General features: G+C 39.6%; 2 protein-coding genes across 3 annotated transcripts in view; one reads left to right on the top strand and one right to left on the bottom strand.

Moving 5' to 3' along the window:
* The first annotated feature begins 1,058 nt into the window (after nt 1-1,058).
* Nucleotides 1,059-13,226, top strand: LOC115776272 (ubiquitin-like modifier-activating enzyme 6). Of its 2 annotated transcripts, none has more exons than XM_030723922.1 (32): nt 1,059-1,115; nt 1,597-1,692; nt 1,835-1,929; nt 2,019-2,047; nt 2,160-2,254; nt 2,896-3,007; nt 3,730-3,810; nt 3,913-4,035; nt 4,229-4,352; nt 4,597-4,700; nt 4,820-4,882; nt 5,314-5,390; nt 5,512-5,578; nt 5,718-5,861; nt 5,985-6,131; nt 6,213-6,293; nt 6,385-6,462; nt 6,561-6,742; nt 6,929-7,034; nt 7,142-7,231; nt 7,346-7,426; nt 7,542-7,670; nt 7,777-7,828; nt 7,948-8,011; nt 8,102-8,171; nt 8,251-8,322; nt 8,418-8,541; nt 8,735-8,928; nt 9,134-9,261; nt 10,057-10,144; nt 10,265-10,359; nt 11,720-13,226. In XM_030723922.1, exons 2-32 carry the CDS (start codon nt 1,652-1,654, stop codon nt 11,859-11,861), a joined length of 3,078 nt encoding a protein of 1,025 aa, XP_030579782.1. In that variant the 5' UTR covers nt 1,059-1,115; nt 1,597-1,651; the 3' UTR covers nt 11,862-13,226. The 2 variants fall into 2 exon arrangements, with proteins under 2 accessions (XP_030579782.1, XP_030579855.1); XM_030723995.1 differs by having other exon boundaries at nt 1,091-1,115; nt 1,600-1,692; nt 11,720-11,861.
* A 495-nt stretch (nt 13,227-13,721) lies between these two features.
* The window catches only part of LOC115778060 (DNA polymerase theta-like), a 15,208-nt gene continuing 10,819 nt past the window's right edge, over nt 13,722-18,110 (bottom strand). Inside the window, 13 exon segments of the mRNA XM_030726080.1 lie at nt 13,722-14,064; nt 14,160-14,299; nt 14,379-14,514; nt 14,615-14,739; nt 15,577-15,688; nt 15,772-15,821; nt 15,824-15,872; nt 15,964-16,046; nt 16,141-16,212; nt 17,018-17,192; nt 17,266-17,394; nt 17,497-17,690; nt 17,780-17,987. Coding sequence (XP_030581940.1) covers nt 13,951-14,064; nt 14,160-14,299; nt 14,379-14,514; nt 14,615-14,739; nt 15,577-15,688; nt 15,772-15,821; nt 15,824-15,872; nt 15,964-16,046; nt 16,141-16,212; nt 17,018-17,192; nt 17,266-17,394; nt 17,497-17,690; nt 17,780-17,987 — 1,587 coding nt within the window. The 3' untranslated portion in view covers nt 13,722-13,950.

Genomic DNA, 18,110 nt, shown 5'->3' with positions numbered 1-18,110 from the left:
GCGTTTTTCTATCCAAGTATGCTATTACTGTATTGACAGTGTATTTGGGATTGTTGTCAAGCAGAAAAATTAATCTGTTGCAAATGAGACACTTTCCAGATGATATTGCATGGTGGATCAATACTTTTCTGCATTCATAATTCCATCAGTTTTGGCGAGATCCCCAACAATCCTTCTTGTGTAATTTGGCATACCTCAAGGAAGGATATGACTTTCAAATACTGAACATCTGCTGTAGATAGTTTTTCAGACCTGTTGCTTCTTTTTATTTCTCTTCCACTTGTCCAGTTTCCTCAGATTTTTTAAGGACTGCACAGCATGCTGAGATATGGCAAATTTTCAGCTAATAACTCATTTGGAGCCACCTTGTTGGTGGAAAAAATACTATCTTATGCCTGTCATAATATGTTATCTTTGTTATTATATGTAGATTCACCTAAAGATTATGTGTTCTTGTGAGTTTATTTTCTGCCAGTAACAAAGTGCTTAAAATACAATTAAAAATTTGTTTGCTAAGGTGCATCTTATGTGTAGATCATCCTCTGAGTTTGGTGCTTTTTGAAATGCTTGAATGACTCATAGGTCAGTTTTCAGTGGCTTAACAACAACAACGAAGGAGAAAACCAAAACTAAAACCAAAACATTCCTCTGAAAATGGACAGGTATAAGGACTGGACTGAAGAAAAGTGAAAAAGCAGCCAAACGAAAAACTCTGAAAGACCTCCAGAAAATCTGGAGAACTATTACTCAAGACCACTTAAAAAAAAAAAAAAATACTCAGTCTGGTTCCTTGGAGGCTAAATGTAAAGAAATGAGGGAGTGACTTTTGCAGAGTACTGTGCTTATACCGCTAAGGACAAAATGTTGAAATTTTATGCTAATATTATACGAATATAAATTTTATACTGTCACTGGAAATCAAATAACATCACAAAAGTGTGTTATTTCACAAACAACACAAAAATAAGTCACATTTATTCACAAATCTAGTCCTGGAAGTAACTGTAAAATGAATGGTTGACTTTGGCCACGTGAGTTCGTTAACCCGGAAACACTCCAAGTTTTTAACCAGTCAGAGCCATTCATTCGTTGCAGCTCTCCGGGCTTACTGACAGGTAGCTGCGTGTGATATTCTGACTGATTTTAACCACTTTAACAGCGGTGTTTACGTATTGCTTGATAGAAACGATAATACCTAAAGCTTTTGTCTACTCTCGGGAGTTATTCGCGTCTTCGTGTTTGTGTCACCACTTTTAAAGTTTATGAGAAGTGTCTTCGCCGCCGGCACCGGGCAACAGCAGTAGCTAGCTGTAGCTGCTAGCATTTAGCTTTCTTCAGCAACTTCATAAGTCGTCTATCTTTATTAAGGTATCTGCATTTACAGCTGTAATGTCGGACTGTTTTTTAAGCCCCTTGGTTAGTTCAGGGCGGACAGGTCAGATCGGTCAGGTCCACCACGCTGCTGACAGCTAGCTGGCATCAACAGTTAGTTAGCCGTTCGGCTACTTTACAGCGGGGCGTTGGTTTTTAAATCATTAACGCTCTATCAGAGCGCTTTTCCATCGCTGGTAAATCAAAGTGTCTTTATATTTTCAGCAGGAAGAATCTCTTATTTGTGAGGTACTCGCTCTCCCCCCCTTCCCCTCCCATCATGGCTGCAGACTTGATGGAGATTGACGACTCTCTTTACAGGCAAGCCTCACCAACACTTACTAATTACCTTTTAAATGGGTTTATATTACAGCCAGCAAAGTTATTGTACGTGGTGCTTCCATCCATCTAGCATATTCCTTCACAGTGGCTCTTCCTTCATCTTCTCTCTCTCTCTCTCTAGCCGGCAGCGATATGTGCTCGGAGACAGTGCTATGCACCAGATGGCCCAGTCCTCAGTCTTTCTCAGTGGAATGGGAGGACTGGGAGTAGAGATAGGTAGGCAATATTTAATGCACTGGTATTTGTATGAGCCACCCAGTCAATTCTTAACATGACTCTAAGTCATTTGGTTTTTGGTTTTGTAGCAAAGAATATTGTTCTGGCTGGGATAAAGGTAGGCGCTCTTTCTTAATATTACAGCAATGTGTTATTCCCAGCATCTTGCAAGTCCAAATATCTTGTTTGTGTGTACACATACAGTATGTGTGTGCTCTGTTCATGTACAGGCAGTCACCCTTCATGACACAAAGCAGTGTGAGACCTGGGATCTAGGCTCCAACTTCTTTATCCACAAAGAGGATGTTTTGAGCCAGAGGATGAGGTAATGACCCCACAAGGAGGCTCTTAAATAGGCATGCACTAGTGTAGCTTTTTCGGTACTTTTAAAGATACCTCGATTTTGGGTACTGGCAGATAACAAGGACCATGCTGGTAACAGTGCTTAATTAACACATTGTAAACCATTCTCTTTTTATATAAAGTAGTTATTGTTAAAAATAGACCAAATGACAATATTTTCTGAATTTATTTGAACTTGTTTCATTTCATTATGGCAGGAAAGAAAAAGTGAAGCTGACAGGGATAGCACCATTATCTGTTGTTTTTATCAGCTCAGCTAACCTCTGTTTGGTTTCTATTAAATCATAATTAAGTCACAAACTGCTGCCAAAAAACGTGTCTGCATAGCAAGTATGAAAAGCCTCGAAAGTGCCGACCCTTTTTTTTTTTTTTTTTTCTTTTTTTATTGGCTCCATTCTGTCCTGATATGGTAAACACAGAATAACAGAGTTGAACTGAATAGATCATCATCCCTGTAGAATTGTGATTGACTAGTTCTTACAGATAATGTGTGATCAGCTCTGAGTACATATCAGTTATATGCAGTACAAATATTAGATTTGTCCGTACTTATACTCAAATACTCTCACTCATGCTTACCCACCCCTTATGTTGCTCCCACAGGGTGGAGGCAGTGTGCCCTCGGGTTGCAGAGCTGAACCCTTATGTCCATGTTGATGTGTCTTCCTCTGCTCTTGACGACAACACTGATCTTAGTTTTCTAAGAAAGTACCAGGTAAGTCACTTTTTTAATTTTTTTTTAATTGGTTCTCTCAGCAGTTCCCCTGGTGATTACAAATATGAGGTGTATTGACTTATGAAGATACCAACACCTTCCCTGAAGAGCAATGTGGATTAACAATAGTTTCCAACAAAAAGATGTCGTCACAGAGAAGTTTCAGAACGTAAATTAAAAACTCATGAAACTACCCCTGCAGTGTGATTCACTTCACAGCTGTCTCTCACAGATGTTATATAATGTATATAATGTTTTGATATCTGTATATAGTGTTTTGATGTGTGTTTATATGTACATGTGTGTATTGACATTGATATATATATTTTATGTATATAGTATATAGTGTATAGTTTTTCTATTTTATTTTATTCTATTCTATTTTAGTTCATTTGTTTTTACTCATCCTTTTTCTCTATACTGAGCTGCTGTCATGCGCAAATTTCCCCATCGTGGGATCATGAAAGTTTTATCTTATCTTATGTTCCAAACAGTTTATTCTCCAGCCTGAAGGAATGTTGTTTTACCTGAAGGTCAAAATTTCACAACTGCAATGCCAGTTGTGATGGATTGATAAAATTTTTGTGGTTATAATGCATCTGGGTAATGACTGGCATTTAATTTAAAATAAAATATTTGTATTCAGCTACTTTTGTTTTCTGTTGTGTAGTCTGCTATAAGCTCCAGGTAACATTTAGTGTCTGCTCTGCTTCATCCTTTAGTGTGTGATTTTGACTGAGGCCAGATTGAGTCTACAAAAGAGAGTAAATGAGTTCTGCCACTCACAACAACCTCCCATCAGAGTAAGCCTGCTGTCCCAGTTGTGCTTATGCATTACAGTTGTGCACTGACCGCACGCAGATGGTCAAATATTAACCAACCCTGTTGCATGTGTCTTACTTCAGTTCATCAGCTGTGATGCATATGGTATCTGTGCACAAGTGTTTTGTGACTTTGGGGAAGAGTTTGAGGTGTCCGATCCCACAGGAGAGGAGCCCAAGGAGGTTTTCATTCAAAGTATCACTCAGGTATTCCTTTTGCTCCAACGTGTGCACCACCCCACCCCCAAAAAACAAAACAAAAGAAAAACAGTTCCAAGTTTTCTTCAGGAAAATCCACATACACTTATACACTTTGCAATGTTGTTTGGCTATTAATCCTCTGTCTGCTTAGTTGGTAAATGAGCAAACTTTGGGCAAATTTTTCTGTAAACTTTTTTAGGATGATCCTGGGGTGGTAAACTGCTTGGACAACCAACCCCACGGCCTACAGACAGGTCAGAGTGTTGTTTTCAGAGAGATCAGTGGCATGGTGGAGCTCAACGGCACTTCACGACAGATTTCAGGTACTGTGATTACAAATGTATTATTGTAATGCATAACAACAGCATCCCCAAGGTTGTAGTTATTATTTGTACAAATGCAAGTGCTTTTATTTATATTGTTGCAGTCATTCAATATATATAGTAATGTAATATAAAAATGTATCAGGCATTACCACGTTTGATGAGTTGTTCCCTATATATACGTAATGGCGTAGTAATCTAATATTAGCCATGTTTGTCTTTTTTTGTGTGTATGTGGTATTAGTCCTTTCCTCTCACAGCTTTGCAATAGGAGACACATCTCAACTACAACCATATGCACATGGAGGTTTCTTTGTCATGGTGAAAACCCCTAAGACATTCAGATTTGTAAGTAGACTAGTTTTCATATTAACCAGCAGTGTGATTATGATTATAAACAGATGCAGAAATATTTAAATAACAACTCTTGTGTGTGTACTCTCATATTATCTATTTATTTATCTCAGGAAACATTAGAGCGACAGCTGTGTGATCCTCAGGTCCTGACTCCAGACTTCAGTAAACCAGAGGTGAGAGAATATTGTAAAAGTTGTATCCCAGAGGGTGGGGAATAGTGGGACATTTAAGCAGCTAGCATTGGGCTTAACGGTTTTGTTTTTTTGGCTTCGTGACTCACATGGCTGAGAACAGTTTGAGCTAGAAACTGATTAAAACTTTCCCACAGCCCTCTTGCTAGATGACAAAAATCCCAGATGCTTTAAAATAATACCTTCACATTTACACAATATGCGTATGTACAGAGCAGAACAAGCCCTTTATTCTAGGTTTATAAACATGTTTCATTAGCTTTATGAAATGGGTTAAACCAGATAAGACAGATTGCCTGACTAACTTAGACACATTGTATGTTTTGTAGCTGAATTTCAAAAATACTTGTTTTTGTTTGAGTTTAGGAAAGCGTTTTTTTTTTTCACAATCCTGTTTTAAATCTACCCCTCAGGCCCCACTTCAGATCCATGCAGCCATGTTGGCACTGGACACTTTCCAGGAGCAGCACAGTAGACTCCCCAACATTGGGTAAACAAAATTTCAGTATTAGACCAGTACTTTTTACTCTCCAGTCTAATCTTCTGCTCTGCTTTCTCTATGTGATACGATTGCTAAGCACTGAGCAGCAGTTTTTCTTTGATGTCATCAGGTGTTTACAGGATGCTGAGGTTTTACTAAAGCTGACTGAGGAAGTGAATGCAACTCTCAAGAGCAAAGTGAGCGTTACGCTGTTTTCCTCATTTCATCATCTCAAAGCTGCGAATGCAGGCACTCATCCTCTGACCGATGACTTCATGCACACTGGTGTGTTAACATTTACACTTTCTTTTCCTTTTTATCCTTTTTTCCTCCCAGCCTCTTGTGAATACTGAATTGGTGCACTGCCTGTCAAGGACAGCAAGGGGTACTCTTCCCCCATTAGCAGCAGCTGTAGGAGGTCTAGCCAGTCAGGAAGTTCTTAAGGCTGTCACAGGGAAGTTTGCACCCCTGCAGCAATGGGTAGGTTACTAAATTTGAAACTCTGGTTATATAGCTCTACCCCCTTTTGCAACACTGAAATAAAATAAAATAAAGTGTTTTTACCTTGTTTTGTTTGTTTTCTTTTTTTCCTCATATATTTAGTTTTATCTTGATGCTATTGAGGTATTCAAGCCACTTCAGTCTCTTTCTGCTGAGGAGTTTTGCCCTAGGGGCGATCGATATGATGGATTAAGAGCTTGCATCGGTGACTCATTGTGTCAACAACTACACAAGCTAAGAGTCTTTATGGTAAGAGTTAGCTGTCCTCAACATATTTAAGGCACTTACTGAAATATGCTAAAGTTTACGTCAAAATAAATAATTTTATAGGTTGGCTGTGGAGCCATAGGCTGTGAGATGCTGAAAAACTTTGCCTTGCTTGGGGTTGGACTGGCCAAGAGCTCAGGGGAGGTGAGTATTTCTTCTTTATGTATTTCTCTATATTTTATCTAATTGTGAAAAGATTACTGGAATTTACTTTTCTGCATAAATCACTTCTCAGGTGTGCATCACTGACCCAGACCTCATAGAAAAGTCTAACCTCAACAGACAGTTTCTCTTCAGGCCGCATCACATACAGGTGAATAGATGCTCACTTCTGCACCAGTAAGGCTCAGGTAAGGTTGACTTATTGGCTGCATTTAAGCCATCTGTTTCCTGCCTTCTTCTTTGTCACAGAAACCGAAAAGTACCACAGCAGCAGAAGCTACTCGTGATATTAATCCTGACCTACAGGTGGAAGCTCACCTCAATAAGGTGTGTCCTGCTACTGAGAGCATCTACAGTGACTCCTTCTACTCCTCCTTGAACCTAGTGGTCACTGCGCTGGACAATGTGGAGGCACGAAGATATGTGGACAGGTTGGTGAAGACGTAAAGATCGCAGCTTCACTTTAAGTGTTCAGTGAATTACAACCAACCATGTATGGCTACCATAATTTGATTCAGTCCCTGTCCTCATTATTACCTTTCTCATAACATGAATCTAGAAGTTTCAGTTTGATATAAAAAAGTTTATTTTGTTTTTCTTTGTTTTGTTTGTTTCAGCCGCTGTGTATCCAATCAGAGACCTCTCCTGGATTCCGGCACCATGGGAACTAAAGGACATACTGAAATCATTGTGCCAAACTTGACAGAGTCTTACAATAGCCATGTGAGTCTTGGGAAGAGTCTTAAGTTAATGTTTTTCTGTGCTGGACATGGTTGTTAAAGTATTGCATTTCCATCACCACCTAAAATAGCTTTTCCTTTGCCTCCCAGAGGGACCCCCCAGAAGAGGAGATCCCATTTTGCACTCTCAAGTCTTTCCCTTCTGTCATAGAGCACACCATCCAATGGGCCAGAGATAAGGTCAGGCTGCTGAAAGGCCAACAGTATTTCCCCACATTCCACATTATCATCATTTTGAAACTGTGTTAGTGTACTTCCTACTTTTTAATTTTCTTTTGCATTTTGGTTGTCTAGTTTGAGAGTGCCTTTGTCCACAAGCCCTCCATGTACAACTCGTTCTGGCAGACCCATTCCTCGGCTGAAGTAGTGCTGCAGGTAAGACACGAGTGCAGTTTTCACTCATGAAAATTGCCTGCTGTGTAGATCTCTCACATCAATGCAGTCATTCAATCAATAAAAACAATTTTGATGATTGTGTTTCTCTGTGTAGAGGATGCAGGCAGGGGAAAGTCTGGAGGGGTCATTCCAGGTCATTAAGCTGCTGAGCAGACAGCCTACTCGGTGGGAACAGTGCGTCACTTTTGCCCGTCTGAAATTTGAGAAATATTTCAAGAGAAAGGTAATGAGTTTCAACCTGAAAAAATATATATTCATATTCAGAGGGGCTGTTTGCTTCACAATATGTTGTGATTTTTTTTTTTTTTTAAACTGCTATTTTCATTTAGGCCCTACAACTGCTGCACTCTTTCCCCCTGGATACAAGGTTAAAAGATGGAAGTAGGTGTTAAATAATCAGATGCAAACCAGAATCAAGTTATCAAGCAAATTAACGTGTAGTTCCTGTATAAACGGCACCTAAAATGAAAGTATTTTGTGCAAACTCTCCAATTTCTCAGGTTTGTTTTGGCAGTCTCCAAAAAGACCTCCAACTCCTATTGAATTTGACTTGAAAGACTATTTGTGAGTATGCCCTTCTGTTACCTGTTAAGTCATTCTTATACTGCATTTTTTTTCCCCCAGATCTTTTAAACTCTCCTCTATTCCCACCAGGCACTTTGCTTTCATTGTGAGCACTGCCCGGCTCTTCGCAGGGATTTACAATATCCCTTACTCAGAAAGGGTGGGTCACACATTTACATATAAGCTCTCTCAAAAATACACACATTCAGTCACTTACTGACTGCTATTCTCTGTAACAGGATCTTTCTGAAGAGACAATTACCAGGATTCTTGCAGATGTTGAGATTCCCAAATACAGGCCCTCGGAGAAAGTAGGCTGTTCTGTTGATCTGACCTTTTGGACTTTCGTCTGAGTGTATCAGAACCATCCTAATCTTTTTGATTGATGTGAATCTGTCCTTGCCAGTGCATAGAAACAGATGAGACGGCAAAGAAACCTGATCAGATGAAGATGCCTCTAAGCAGTGAAGAGGAGAGGGAGGCAATCTTTCAGCTGGAGCATGCCATTGCTACTGACAGGGTTACGCCAGGTATGCACATACTCCACAAATCCATTTTTAAATGGACACTCAAGCTGACTGACAAATTGAAAAAGCTAGTGTTGTATTTGTGATTAGAGAGAGAGAACACACATTTTCCTTACACATTATATTACAGAAGTAAGCTTATAATAAACTAGAAAACAGGAGCACTAATGTGTGTCCTTTCCTTTAAATTATGTAGAACGGTTACGGATGAGTCCACTTCAGTTTGAAAAGGACAATGACAGCAACGGCCACATGGACTTTATTGCATCAGCATCCTCTCTCAGGGCCAAGATGTACTCCATCGAGCCAGCTGACAGATTTAAGACCAAACGTATCGCCGGGAAGATCATCCCCGCTATTGCCACGGCAACAGCTGCAGTAGCTGGATTGGTGTGTGCAGACCTTGAGATATTCATATGTGAATTTTAAGCATTTTAATGTGGCTATCATGTATTACATTAGTTTTTTGGTCTGAAAATAAGTCGTACTGTGTTTTTTTTTTTTTTTTTTTTTTTTTTTTTTTTTTTTAATGTTGAAATGACTTAATTTTTTTATTATCATTGTGTAACATTGTGTATTGATCTGATGCGCTCAGGTGGCCCTGGAGTTGATCAAGGTGGTTGGAGGCTTTGGGTTTGAATCCCACAAAAACTGCTTCTTTAACTTGGCCATTCCTGTAGTTGTCCTCACTGAGCCTGCTGCAGTCAAACGGACGCTCATCAGGTAGAACATTTACAGTTCCTCTGTCACACAGACACACAGAAATGTGGCAGAAAACTAGGGTCTTCTTCAAATTTTTTTTGTACAAAGCTACTACCAACTGCTCCCACGTTCACTAGTGGGTGCCACAGTGGGTGGCACTGCATGTTTGATTTGAAACATTTTTTTTATGCCAGGTGCCCTTCCTGACACAACTCCAATGCATTTTTAATTTCTACTAGATATTTGTGATTAGATGGACTTGAACTAAGCGTCCTCTTTGCACAGGAAGTTATATTTTGTTACATGATTGGTGTGTACTTGATGTAAAGGTCCTCAGATAGCGACAATGGATTTATTTGATAGCATAATACAACAAAGTCAACACTGTATAGCAGAATGAAGTATAAGGCGCAGCAAAGCCAAAATGTAACGTCCCCGTATGTGGACGCATAATCTTAGGAGGTTAAATAGGCCACAATCAGTGTCAAATATCCACATCCATCCAATGTGGTGACTCCTCGTGAAATAAGGAAGCAGCCAAATGTACCTGTCAGCTAATGACAAGCTGTGTTATGTAATCGGACAAATGTGGAAACTAGTCAGATTAGGGAGCTTCAACTGATGATTCGACTTTCAGCGGACTGTTCTGCAAGAAGACATTACTGTTTTTGATTTCTGCCACACCTTTGCTGACCACACCTTATTGCTGCACTATCACAGCAGCAATGGGGAATTTACATTTGGAAGATGGCACCAAATGCCATGTTGTCATGATTACAATGTCATATAGTGACAGCTCCATGGTATCTTTTCCAGGAACAACATATACTACTCGATCTGGGACTGTTGGACTATTTTCGGCCATGAGGACTTCACTCTTTCTGACTTTATGAATGCTGTGAGGGTAAGAAACATTTATTCCCATTACTCAGTGTTTACTCAGTAACTTGTGTAACTGCCACATTGTATTTTTCTTAGGATCCTTTTTATTTGCAGAGATTAGTTTGTTTGTTTGTTATTTTAGGAAAAGTATGGAATTGAACCCACTATGGTCGTCCACGGTGTAAAGATGCTCTATGTGCCTGTGATGCCTGGACACTCGAAGAGGCTCAAACTGACGTAAATGCCTTTCTGTCTTCTTTCTTTTTGGGAAAAGTAGTCCTTGAAGGGATTAGGGAATCAATGTGTGGCCTAAGGACACATCAGGATCAGGAGAGTGGATACTCCTTAACAGTAGATTAAAGCAGAGACATCCTTTTCCTCACACAGCATGTGTAGTGTTTTCCTGGTCTAAAGCTAAGCATAGCTTCCAAATCTATGCCTGTACCAGGGTTATAATAGTTTTGGATTTTACATTATAGTTTAGTTTTAGTTAGTTTTTACTTTTTTTTCTCTAATTCAGTTAGTTTTAATTAGTTTTCAGAGTGGTTTTGCTCGTTTTTATTAGTTTTTATTTTCGGTTTCATGCTTAGTTTTAGTTAGTTTCAGTTAGTTTCAGTATTAGTTTTAGTATTTTCATACCTAATCAGGTGCAAGATTCAAGGCGCAAAAGTGACTATTGTGTAATGAAAAGTTGACAAAAGATACAGTTTAAAGAAATATATTCAACAACCAGCTGTTCACAAGACATGCTAAATTTGTGTAATATTAAGGACACACATGAACATCAACAGGGAGAAACAAAGAAAAACATGAACTCCCAAACTCAATAAATTCTACAATAAACTCCACAATAAACTTCAGCATCAGTGCAGCAGATTAATAACGCCTACATGTGGTGTTAAACAAAAACAAACTCTTTGAAGGAGTCAAAGCTCAAATCCATCTGCATCCTGATGTTCTCACCACCTGAAGCTGCTTCTGTTTAGGAGCTAGCTTGGTTAGATGCTGCTAATTAAACCTGCAGGGTCTTTGCGGCCTCTGTACACAACCTACAGAAGTTGCCGACCTCATGTCCGCATTTATGCTTGTGTAGCTGGATTGTGTGTGTTATTACCTTGTGGTCGTGTGCAGGTGTTTGTACTCAAAGAACCTCCATACGGGACTCTGCCGCTTTCTCGGCAGACCGCAGCAATTACTTTGCGGACCAGCGCGGTGAGCGCACGCACATGCGCACTCACACACACAGTTGTCCTGTGGCGCTCCCAGCTTAAACTCCGAGAGCGGAAACAATGATTTCATATCAATCCACAAGGCTTAAAATGAAAGTCAGTTTATCGATAATTTCAGTTAGTTTTAGTTAGTTTTGTAAACTCACAATTCAGTTTTAATTAGTTATCGTTTTTTCCTTTTAATTATAGTTTTTATTTATTTCAGTTAACGACAATGTTTTTTCAATTTCAGTTTTCGTTATTTCGTTCGTTTTCGTTAACTATAATAACCCTGGCCTGTACTTGTGCTTATTACAAAGTATTCTTTTCATTTGCTGAAATGTTCACAGTGAGTATGTTCATCTATTTCTGCCTCTGACTCTTCATAGGATGCAGAAGCTAATTAAGCCATCAGTGGAGCGCCGCTATGTAGACCTAACTGTATCATTTGCTCCAGAGGCGGACGGAGATGAAGACCTCCCTGGTCCTCCTGTCAGGTACTACTTCAGCCCTGATGGCGAGACTCCCTGACACCTTCCTTGAGCCTCTTGTGTCCTTATTTCCCTTCTTTAATATAAATTGTTACACCCGAATTGCTTAGGCAAGGGCCAAGAGTTTTCCCTCAGGATGTTACCTGACAAGGTCAAAGCTCCTTGCCCCAGCACGAACCCCCTCTTGTACTTCATGGAGCAAGAAAGGCCAGTTGTGGTCCCAGTTTTTTGTTTTTTGTTTTTTTTTCCTCTTGCCCAAGATCTAGCCAGTGGAACACAAGGAGTAGCACTTATAATTGTACCCCTGTGTGTGTGTGTGTGCGCGCGCGCGCGTGTGTGTATATACTTTCTCTGTTCTGTTTTTTATGCTGGTGAAATGCACAGCTCTGGCTGTGTCGATGCCTTAATTGATTAACCTTTTTCCGTTTGTGGCAGTGAGTCTGACTAAAATTTGTGTTTACAGAAACCTGCAAACTCCCAACACACAGACCCATTTAGTTTTCGTTTCTTTGTGTTTTGTTTTTTGTGAGTTAAACTGTTGGCGCAATAAAGATAACTGATAAACAGTTGGTAGGCATCACATCATCTTCTTAGAATTATTTAACAATATTGCCAACTGCAGAATTTGCCAGTTATTTTCTGTCTCCCTCTATAGAAAAAATTCGATATTTGTTGTATAATTTTAAGGTGTGACAAGTTCGTGGAAAGTGGCAAAACCACCAAAGATAGTGATTATCATTTTGTCTGCAGATTGTTTTGTTTTGTTTTTTTCCATCACTTTGACTGCCTCATTATAACATGTTTATATCACAGGGCATGGATATCACCCAACATTTAAGAGCAACACACACCAGCTGTGCTTTACTACAGGTTAAGCAGCATTTTTATTGAATCGCTCTGCGGTCGTTTGGGTGTAAAATGACAGTCAGTGTGTGGGGTGCATTCAACAAAATGGGTAAAAAAAAACAAAAAATTGTAGCTGTTAGTCTTACCTACCTTAATAAATACTTAGGTAACGACTGCACTGATATTAGTTTGGACAAACAGTATGTTCTTCATTAGCACAATGCAAGTACTGACAACAAGTTCAGTGACTGTTCTACACATAGAAAAGCCTTATTTTGACAGACATTAAACATATGTACTAACATCTGGGGTCCCACTCCTGTGTTAAAACACATTTGTTTTAAAAGAAAATCTTTGCTGTTCAAGATTTGTTGTATTTGTTCATGGATGTCTGTGACATGTATTTATTTACTTTTGTTTGGGGTTTTTTTGGTCAGACTGAGCCTGTATTGATGAGCTCTGAGTAATGCACTGGTTAAATAATCAATAATAAACAATAGTCATCCAGAAAGTGTCTCTCTGGGCTTATGATTTGCCCCTTTGTTAAGTTCCACTTAAAAAAAAAAAAAAAAAAAAAAGGAGTCTTTCAGTCTGTACTGCCTACAGTGGCAATAATGTCAGTGTAGTTTTGAAGGGAATCAGTGAAATTGAACTTTGTATTAAGGATTGAGTAACAGGTTATCATCTGCCTTGGACCTTCTGGCCGAAAGCCGCAACAAAATGCTTCCTCAGCGTTCCTTCATTTTTCTGCACATAGCCAGAGGTGGTGAATTTTGCTTTCTGCAGCAGATGTCTACCATACTGACAACACTTCTTGTGCGATAACTTCATCATTGTAAAACAAAGCAGTGTTAATGGCTGATAATGATGTATGTTTTTGTGCCAGCTCAACCAGTGGTCCAATAAAATGTGAGATTTCAGGATGTCTTCAAAGTCAAAACTGATTATTCTTTCTTCTAAATCAAACTTTACAACTGATACGGACTGTTTTAAATTTAATACTTCAGATATATTATAGAGACAAAATACAACATGTAATGGAGTTAGCATTTTTTTAAAACATAATTTGATACAGTACACAGGAAAACTGAATTAAATACATTCAGTAGTTCATTTAGATCTCATGGTGATCAACTAAAAACCATACTTGCATTGTTACATTTCATCATTTGTCATTGTAGTGATTAAAAATATAACATTACATATATTACAACTGAACAAAAAGTGCATTGTTATTTGATTTCAATATAAAATATTAAAGTGTTGTACTAAACTGTAATATTTCATATATCAAGGTCTTGCAGGTTCCCCCAACTGGATCCCACTTTGACTTTAGCCTTAAGCTTCACATACAGTTTCACTGCTGACTCCATCTCTCTCTTGACTATCTGTGCAACCTGACAAAATCAGAGACTGGTATGAGAGACACTTTAAACAGAAACATGCAGCTACTATTCATGAATTGGCAACCCCCAAACAGTAATTCCTATACCTGTATGAGGTCTTCTTCAGTGGTTTCGTAGATGAGTTCATCCTGCAGCTGCATGATGAAATAGGCTCCTCTGAGCTGAAATGATCCAGCTCTACGCTGATTACGGGCTGATGTGATTACAGATATGGTTAATTTACAGACTTAAACATGATGCAAGGGTTCTCTCTACCTATATGTGGCACTCATGCAAAAATGGGACAGCAGTCATGTTCAGGTCACCTGAATGTGCGTGCTGATGAGACAGTGGAGCTGCAGGATACATTTTCCGTAATCGTCTCTGGATGTTCACAGTGGCAAGTTTAACAATATCAGCTGCCGAGCCTTGTACGGTCGTGTTCACTGCCTGCCGCTCTGCCTAAAAAAGTCAAGAGAAGGACGCAGGGAGTGCAAGAAGCTCTGCATGAGTTTTATATCACATGCTTTACATATAAATTCTGACAGGCAAACGTGCTCACATGAGCTTTGATGTGTGCATTGTTGCTGGCGATTCCAGGTAGATATCTCCTGCGGCCCATCAGTGTCTGGACATAGCCGTCCTTTATACAGTTCCTCACAGTCTGTTTAAGAAAAGCACTGATCCCTGAAATGTCAGAACATGTTTTAAAATGAGAATGCATAAGTCACTTTTACTGATTTTAAAGGGACTTGTTTTGTTAAGATTTTATTTTAGTTGACAAAATGAAAATGAAATGAAAAAGAATGTGAAACCAGGATCATTACAGGGAAAATGTAAATACTGTAATATAATATACATATTAACACCAAGACAGAAGAAATGGGATCAAACACTAGATCAGGCCCAATACCTATGGTACTGTTTAAAAGCTGGAGTTAAAGCTTATCCCATCCCACAATACACCATGGTCTAATGTGCGACTCTACTGTACTGGATTATCAATCCAGCTGCAGGCCTTAGTATGCTCATAGGTTTTAATACTGATAACTGAGACATTAAGAAGTTTACACCTGTATGAATCTAATCTTGATGAGGCTGATAAGATTATTGTGCTGTTATCAGAATGAAAAAAAAAAATGTTACGAACTACAAAATATTCAAAATCATGTTATGCCTCACATGCAAAGCACAAGTAGATGCTTCTTTCCATTTTATTGGCTTAATTTGCTTTTTCTATGCCAGTAGGTCCTGTTAACTGGATTGTCCCATGTACAGTATTTGTTAGTATTATGTATAGCGTGATGCAGAGAATATGCATGCATCCTTCAGGTGGACTCAAAGTGGACAAAGAAAAAGTCACATGGGAACAGCTACGCATGCGTGTTTGCAGCTGTCTGCGTGAGTGTAGCTGTGGCAGTTACCAGAAATACATCACTAATAATAATAATAATAATAATAATAATAATAATAATAATAATAATAATAATGAGATATGGGTAACGGGGAAGCCAAGGTGTATACCTTTGTATCTGGCTTTGAAACTCTCAATGTAGCAAGCTGCATCATTCTCCTCCACTCCCATTTGCTCCCCCAGAGACTTCGCTCCCATCCCGTAGATAATGCCATAACAAATCTGCAAACACGATGCATGTACACCCTGGTGATCTTACATGTATGCATTACCTCGCTGTCTACTCTTTCGCAGCCTAGTTGTACCTGTTTTGCCTGTTGTCTGAGGCTGTCATTCACCCTCTCTGGGTCAACACTCTCCACTCAGCCGCAATGCAGCGAAACACATCTGCTCCTCCATTCAGCACCTGGTAAACACTGCATGTTCACCATCTGAATTTGATTATGGGTTGATATATTGTGTTTTCTTTCCGTTAACCGTATTTAAAAGTCACTGACCTGCAGGAGACGCTGATCCTTTGAGAGGTGAGCCAGCACCCTTAACTCCAGCTGGGAGTAATCAGCTGCTAATATCATTCCACTACAGTACAGTACAAAGCTTATAGAAGAGTCTGAGGCAAAGCTACAGGAGGAGAGGTAACCATACATTCAAATGAATAATATTATCACAGTAACCTGAAAAAGGAATGAAGGCATGTCTCATGCTAACAGAGAAGGCTGGGCCTTGTTCTGAAGTTCCAGCTGCACCTGAGGGTACCACAGAGTGTCTCCTCTTTCTGTAACAACAGCATAAGAAAATTGTTACAGCAGGCCACCTAATACATCACTCTTAACCACTCAACCTTAACTTTTAAGTGATCAGTTTAGAAACAGCCCCCACCCAAACATATTTTATTTTCATTTTACCATTGCTTTAGGTTCTATACTATAGGTTATTATTAAGTAATATGCCACAATTAAAGGCAGGGAACTAAACAAACTACTTATCTTGAGACATATTTTTTAGCACAATTGGAAGTACTGTAAAATGAATCAAAAATCTGCAGTTAGTCCTTCATTCCTATAGAAAATTTAATTTATTCAGTGAGAAGTATGTTTTCTCATTTCCATATTCATCCCATGGCCTCTTTTTTTTTTTTTCCCCCCGTTTGTTTCTTTGTAACATGCAAAATAATAAATAAAAATCTTTTTTTTTAAGTTATGAGCAAAACTGGAAAACAAAAAAAAGGTGCAGTAACTTTGATCCAGACAAGTTTTCCCCTACCCTGCTTTGGTTGTCCTGTGGCAGCCATTTTGTGAAGGTGGGCTTTTCACCCACCACAGTGGCATGTGAATCTCAAAGTCTTGTGGGGACATTCTGTATGTTCGGCTCAGTAAAGCTCACTCTGCCTGAGGACCCGAATGAGCAGAGTCACTGCACGCTTTATATCTACTTCAACAAAATCGTATTTGACAGTCGTTAAACCTCATAAGGTGTGTCTGCATCAAAGACACGGATTATTGTAATGAGTGGCGCATGTCAAGTCTTTGTGTATTGGTGTTTGTATTTTACCAGTGGCTGTGTGTGTTTGAGCGATGGGGTATATTCTGTCCATCTTCAGTGTGGGGTGGAACTGTTTCTCCCTCTGTAGAGGGAACACCACTTTAGTCAAGGCGTTAGTGATGCGCCTCCACTCCAGAATTACACCTGGCAACGGGTGCAGCGGGCGAAGCTTCTCCAGAACATCCTGGTTTGAGAATGATTTACAGTAATTAGATGTAGCAGCAGCATCAACTTTGTATAATGCAAAATGTTTTCACCTTTGTGGTGCTGAACTGCTTCCCAAGTCGTACTCTGCCACTGGCCCTCTTCGTGTATCCCAGAGTTTTCTTACTTTTTGATCCACCTACGTCACCATTTGGAGGTAGATGGAGCTCTAAGAACAACACCTACAACATACACATGAGTACACACAAGTTTGTGTTATTGTGCTTTTCGCTGACTAATTTGCAGTTTAGTCACATAGCTGGGATAGAGAAGAGGTGTCAGACCTGTGCTATGTCATCAACACTGGTGAGGGAGAAGCTGTGTCCAGCCAGAGTGTAAGCTTCAGCTTCCAGCACAGACAGTTTGGCTTGCATCACATGTTTTTGTCTTTCACACTCTTCAACACTGAAGCCAACTCCGTTCAATTCCAACAGGGCCAAACAAACCTGGGAAGGCATCTCTATGCTCCTGAATAAATCTGACATATGTGTAAAAAAAAATGTTTAAATAAATGTGTAAATAAATAATATTTCTGTTCAGGTCTTGTAGAATGTGAGCTTTCTATACCCAATGTGCCTTCTTTCCCCAGCATGCCAGTGAGATGATTCATGACGGCGTGTATGAGCACGCTCGTCGTTGCCGCCCTGACGCGAGGACAGTGTGAATGTGCATTTCCAAGTCCATCCAGCAGCGGTAATTCTTCTGGACAGTAGACAGTGACCATGTTGGGTAAAGTCCTCTCCTCACTGCCAGGGTCCAACAGCCAGCATGCAACCTGTGATAGAAATTCAAAACTTCAGTACAGAGTTCAATCCATCCATCCATCCATCCCTCCCTTCCTCCCTCCCTCCATTCCTCCCATGCCAGCGGTCATAAGGCAAAGGTTGGGGTACTCTGT

The sequence above is a fragment of the Archocentrus centrarchus genome, chromosome 1 (genome assembly GCF_007364275.1).
Source record: "Archocentrus centrarchus isolate MPI-CPG fArcCen1 chromosome 1, fArcCen1, whole genome shotgun sequence".
In the NCBI taxonomy this organism is placed as follows: Eukaryota; Metazoa; Chordata; class Actinopteri; order Cichliformes; family Cichlidae; genus Archocentrus; species Archocentrus centrarchus.
This window is presented reverse-complemented; position numbering and strand designations above follow the sequence as displayed.

Coding starts and splice junctions, on each gene's coding strand:
- LOC115776272 (XM_030723922.1), top strand. CDS start 1,652: ATGGCTGCAGACTTGATGGAGATTGACGACTCTCTTTACAG. Junction 2,048..2,159: donor TTGTTCTGGCTGGGATAAAG/GTAGGCGCTCTT, acceptor GTTCATGTACAG/GCAGTCACCCTTCATGACAC. Junction 10,360..11,719: donor TCGAAGAGGCTCAAACTGAC/GTAAATGCCTTT, acceptor GACTCTTCATAG/GATGCAGAAGCTAATTAAGC.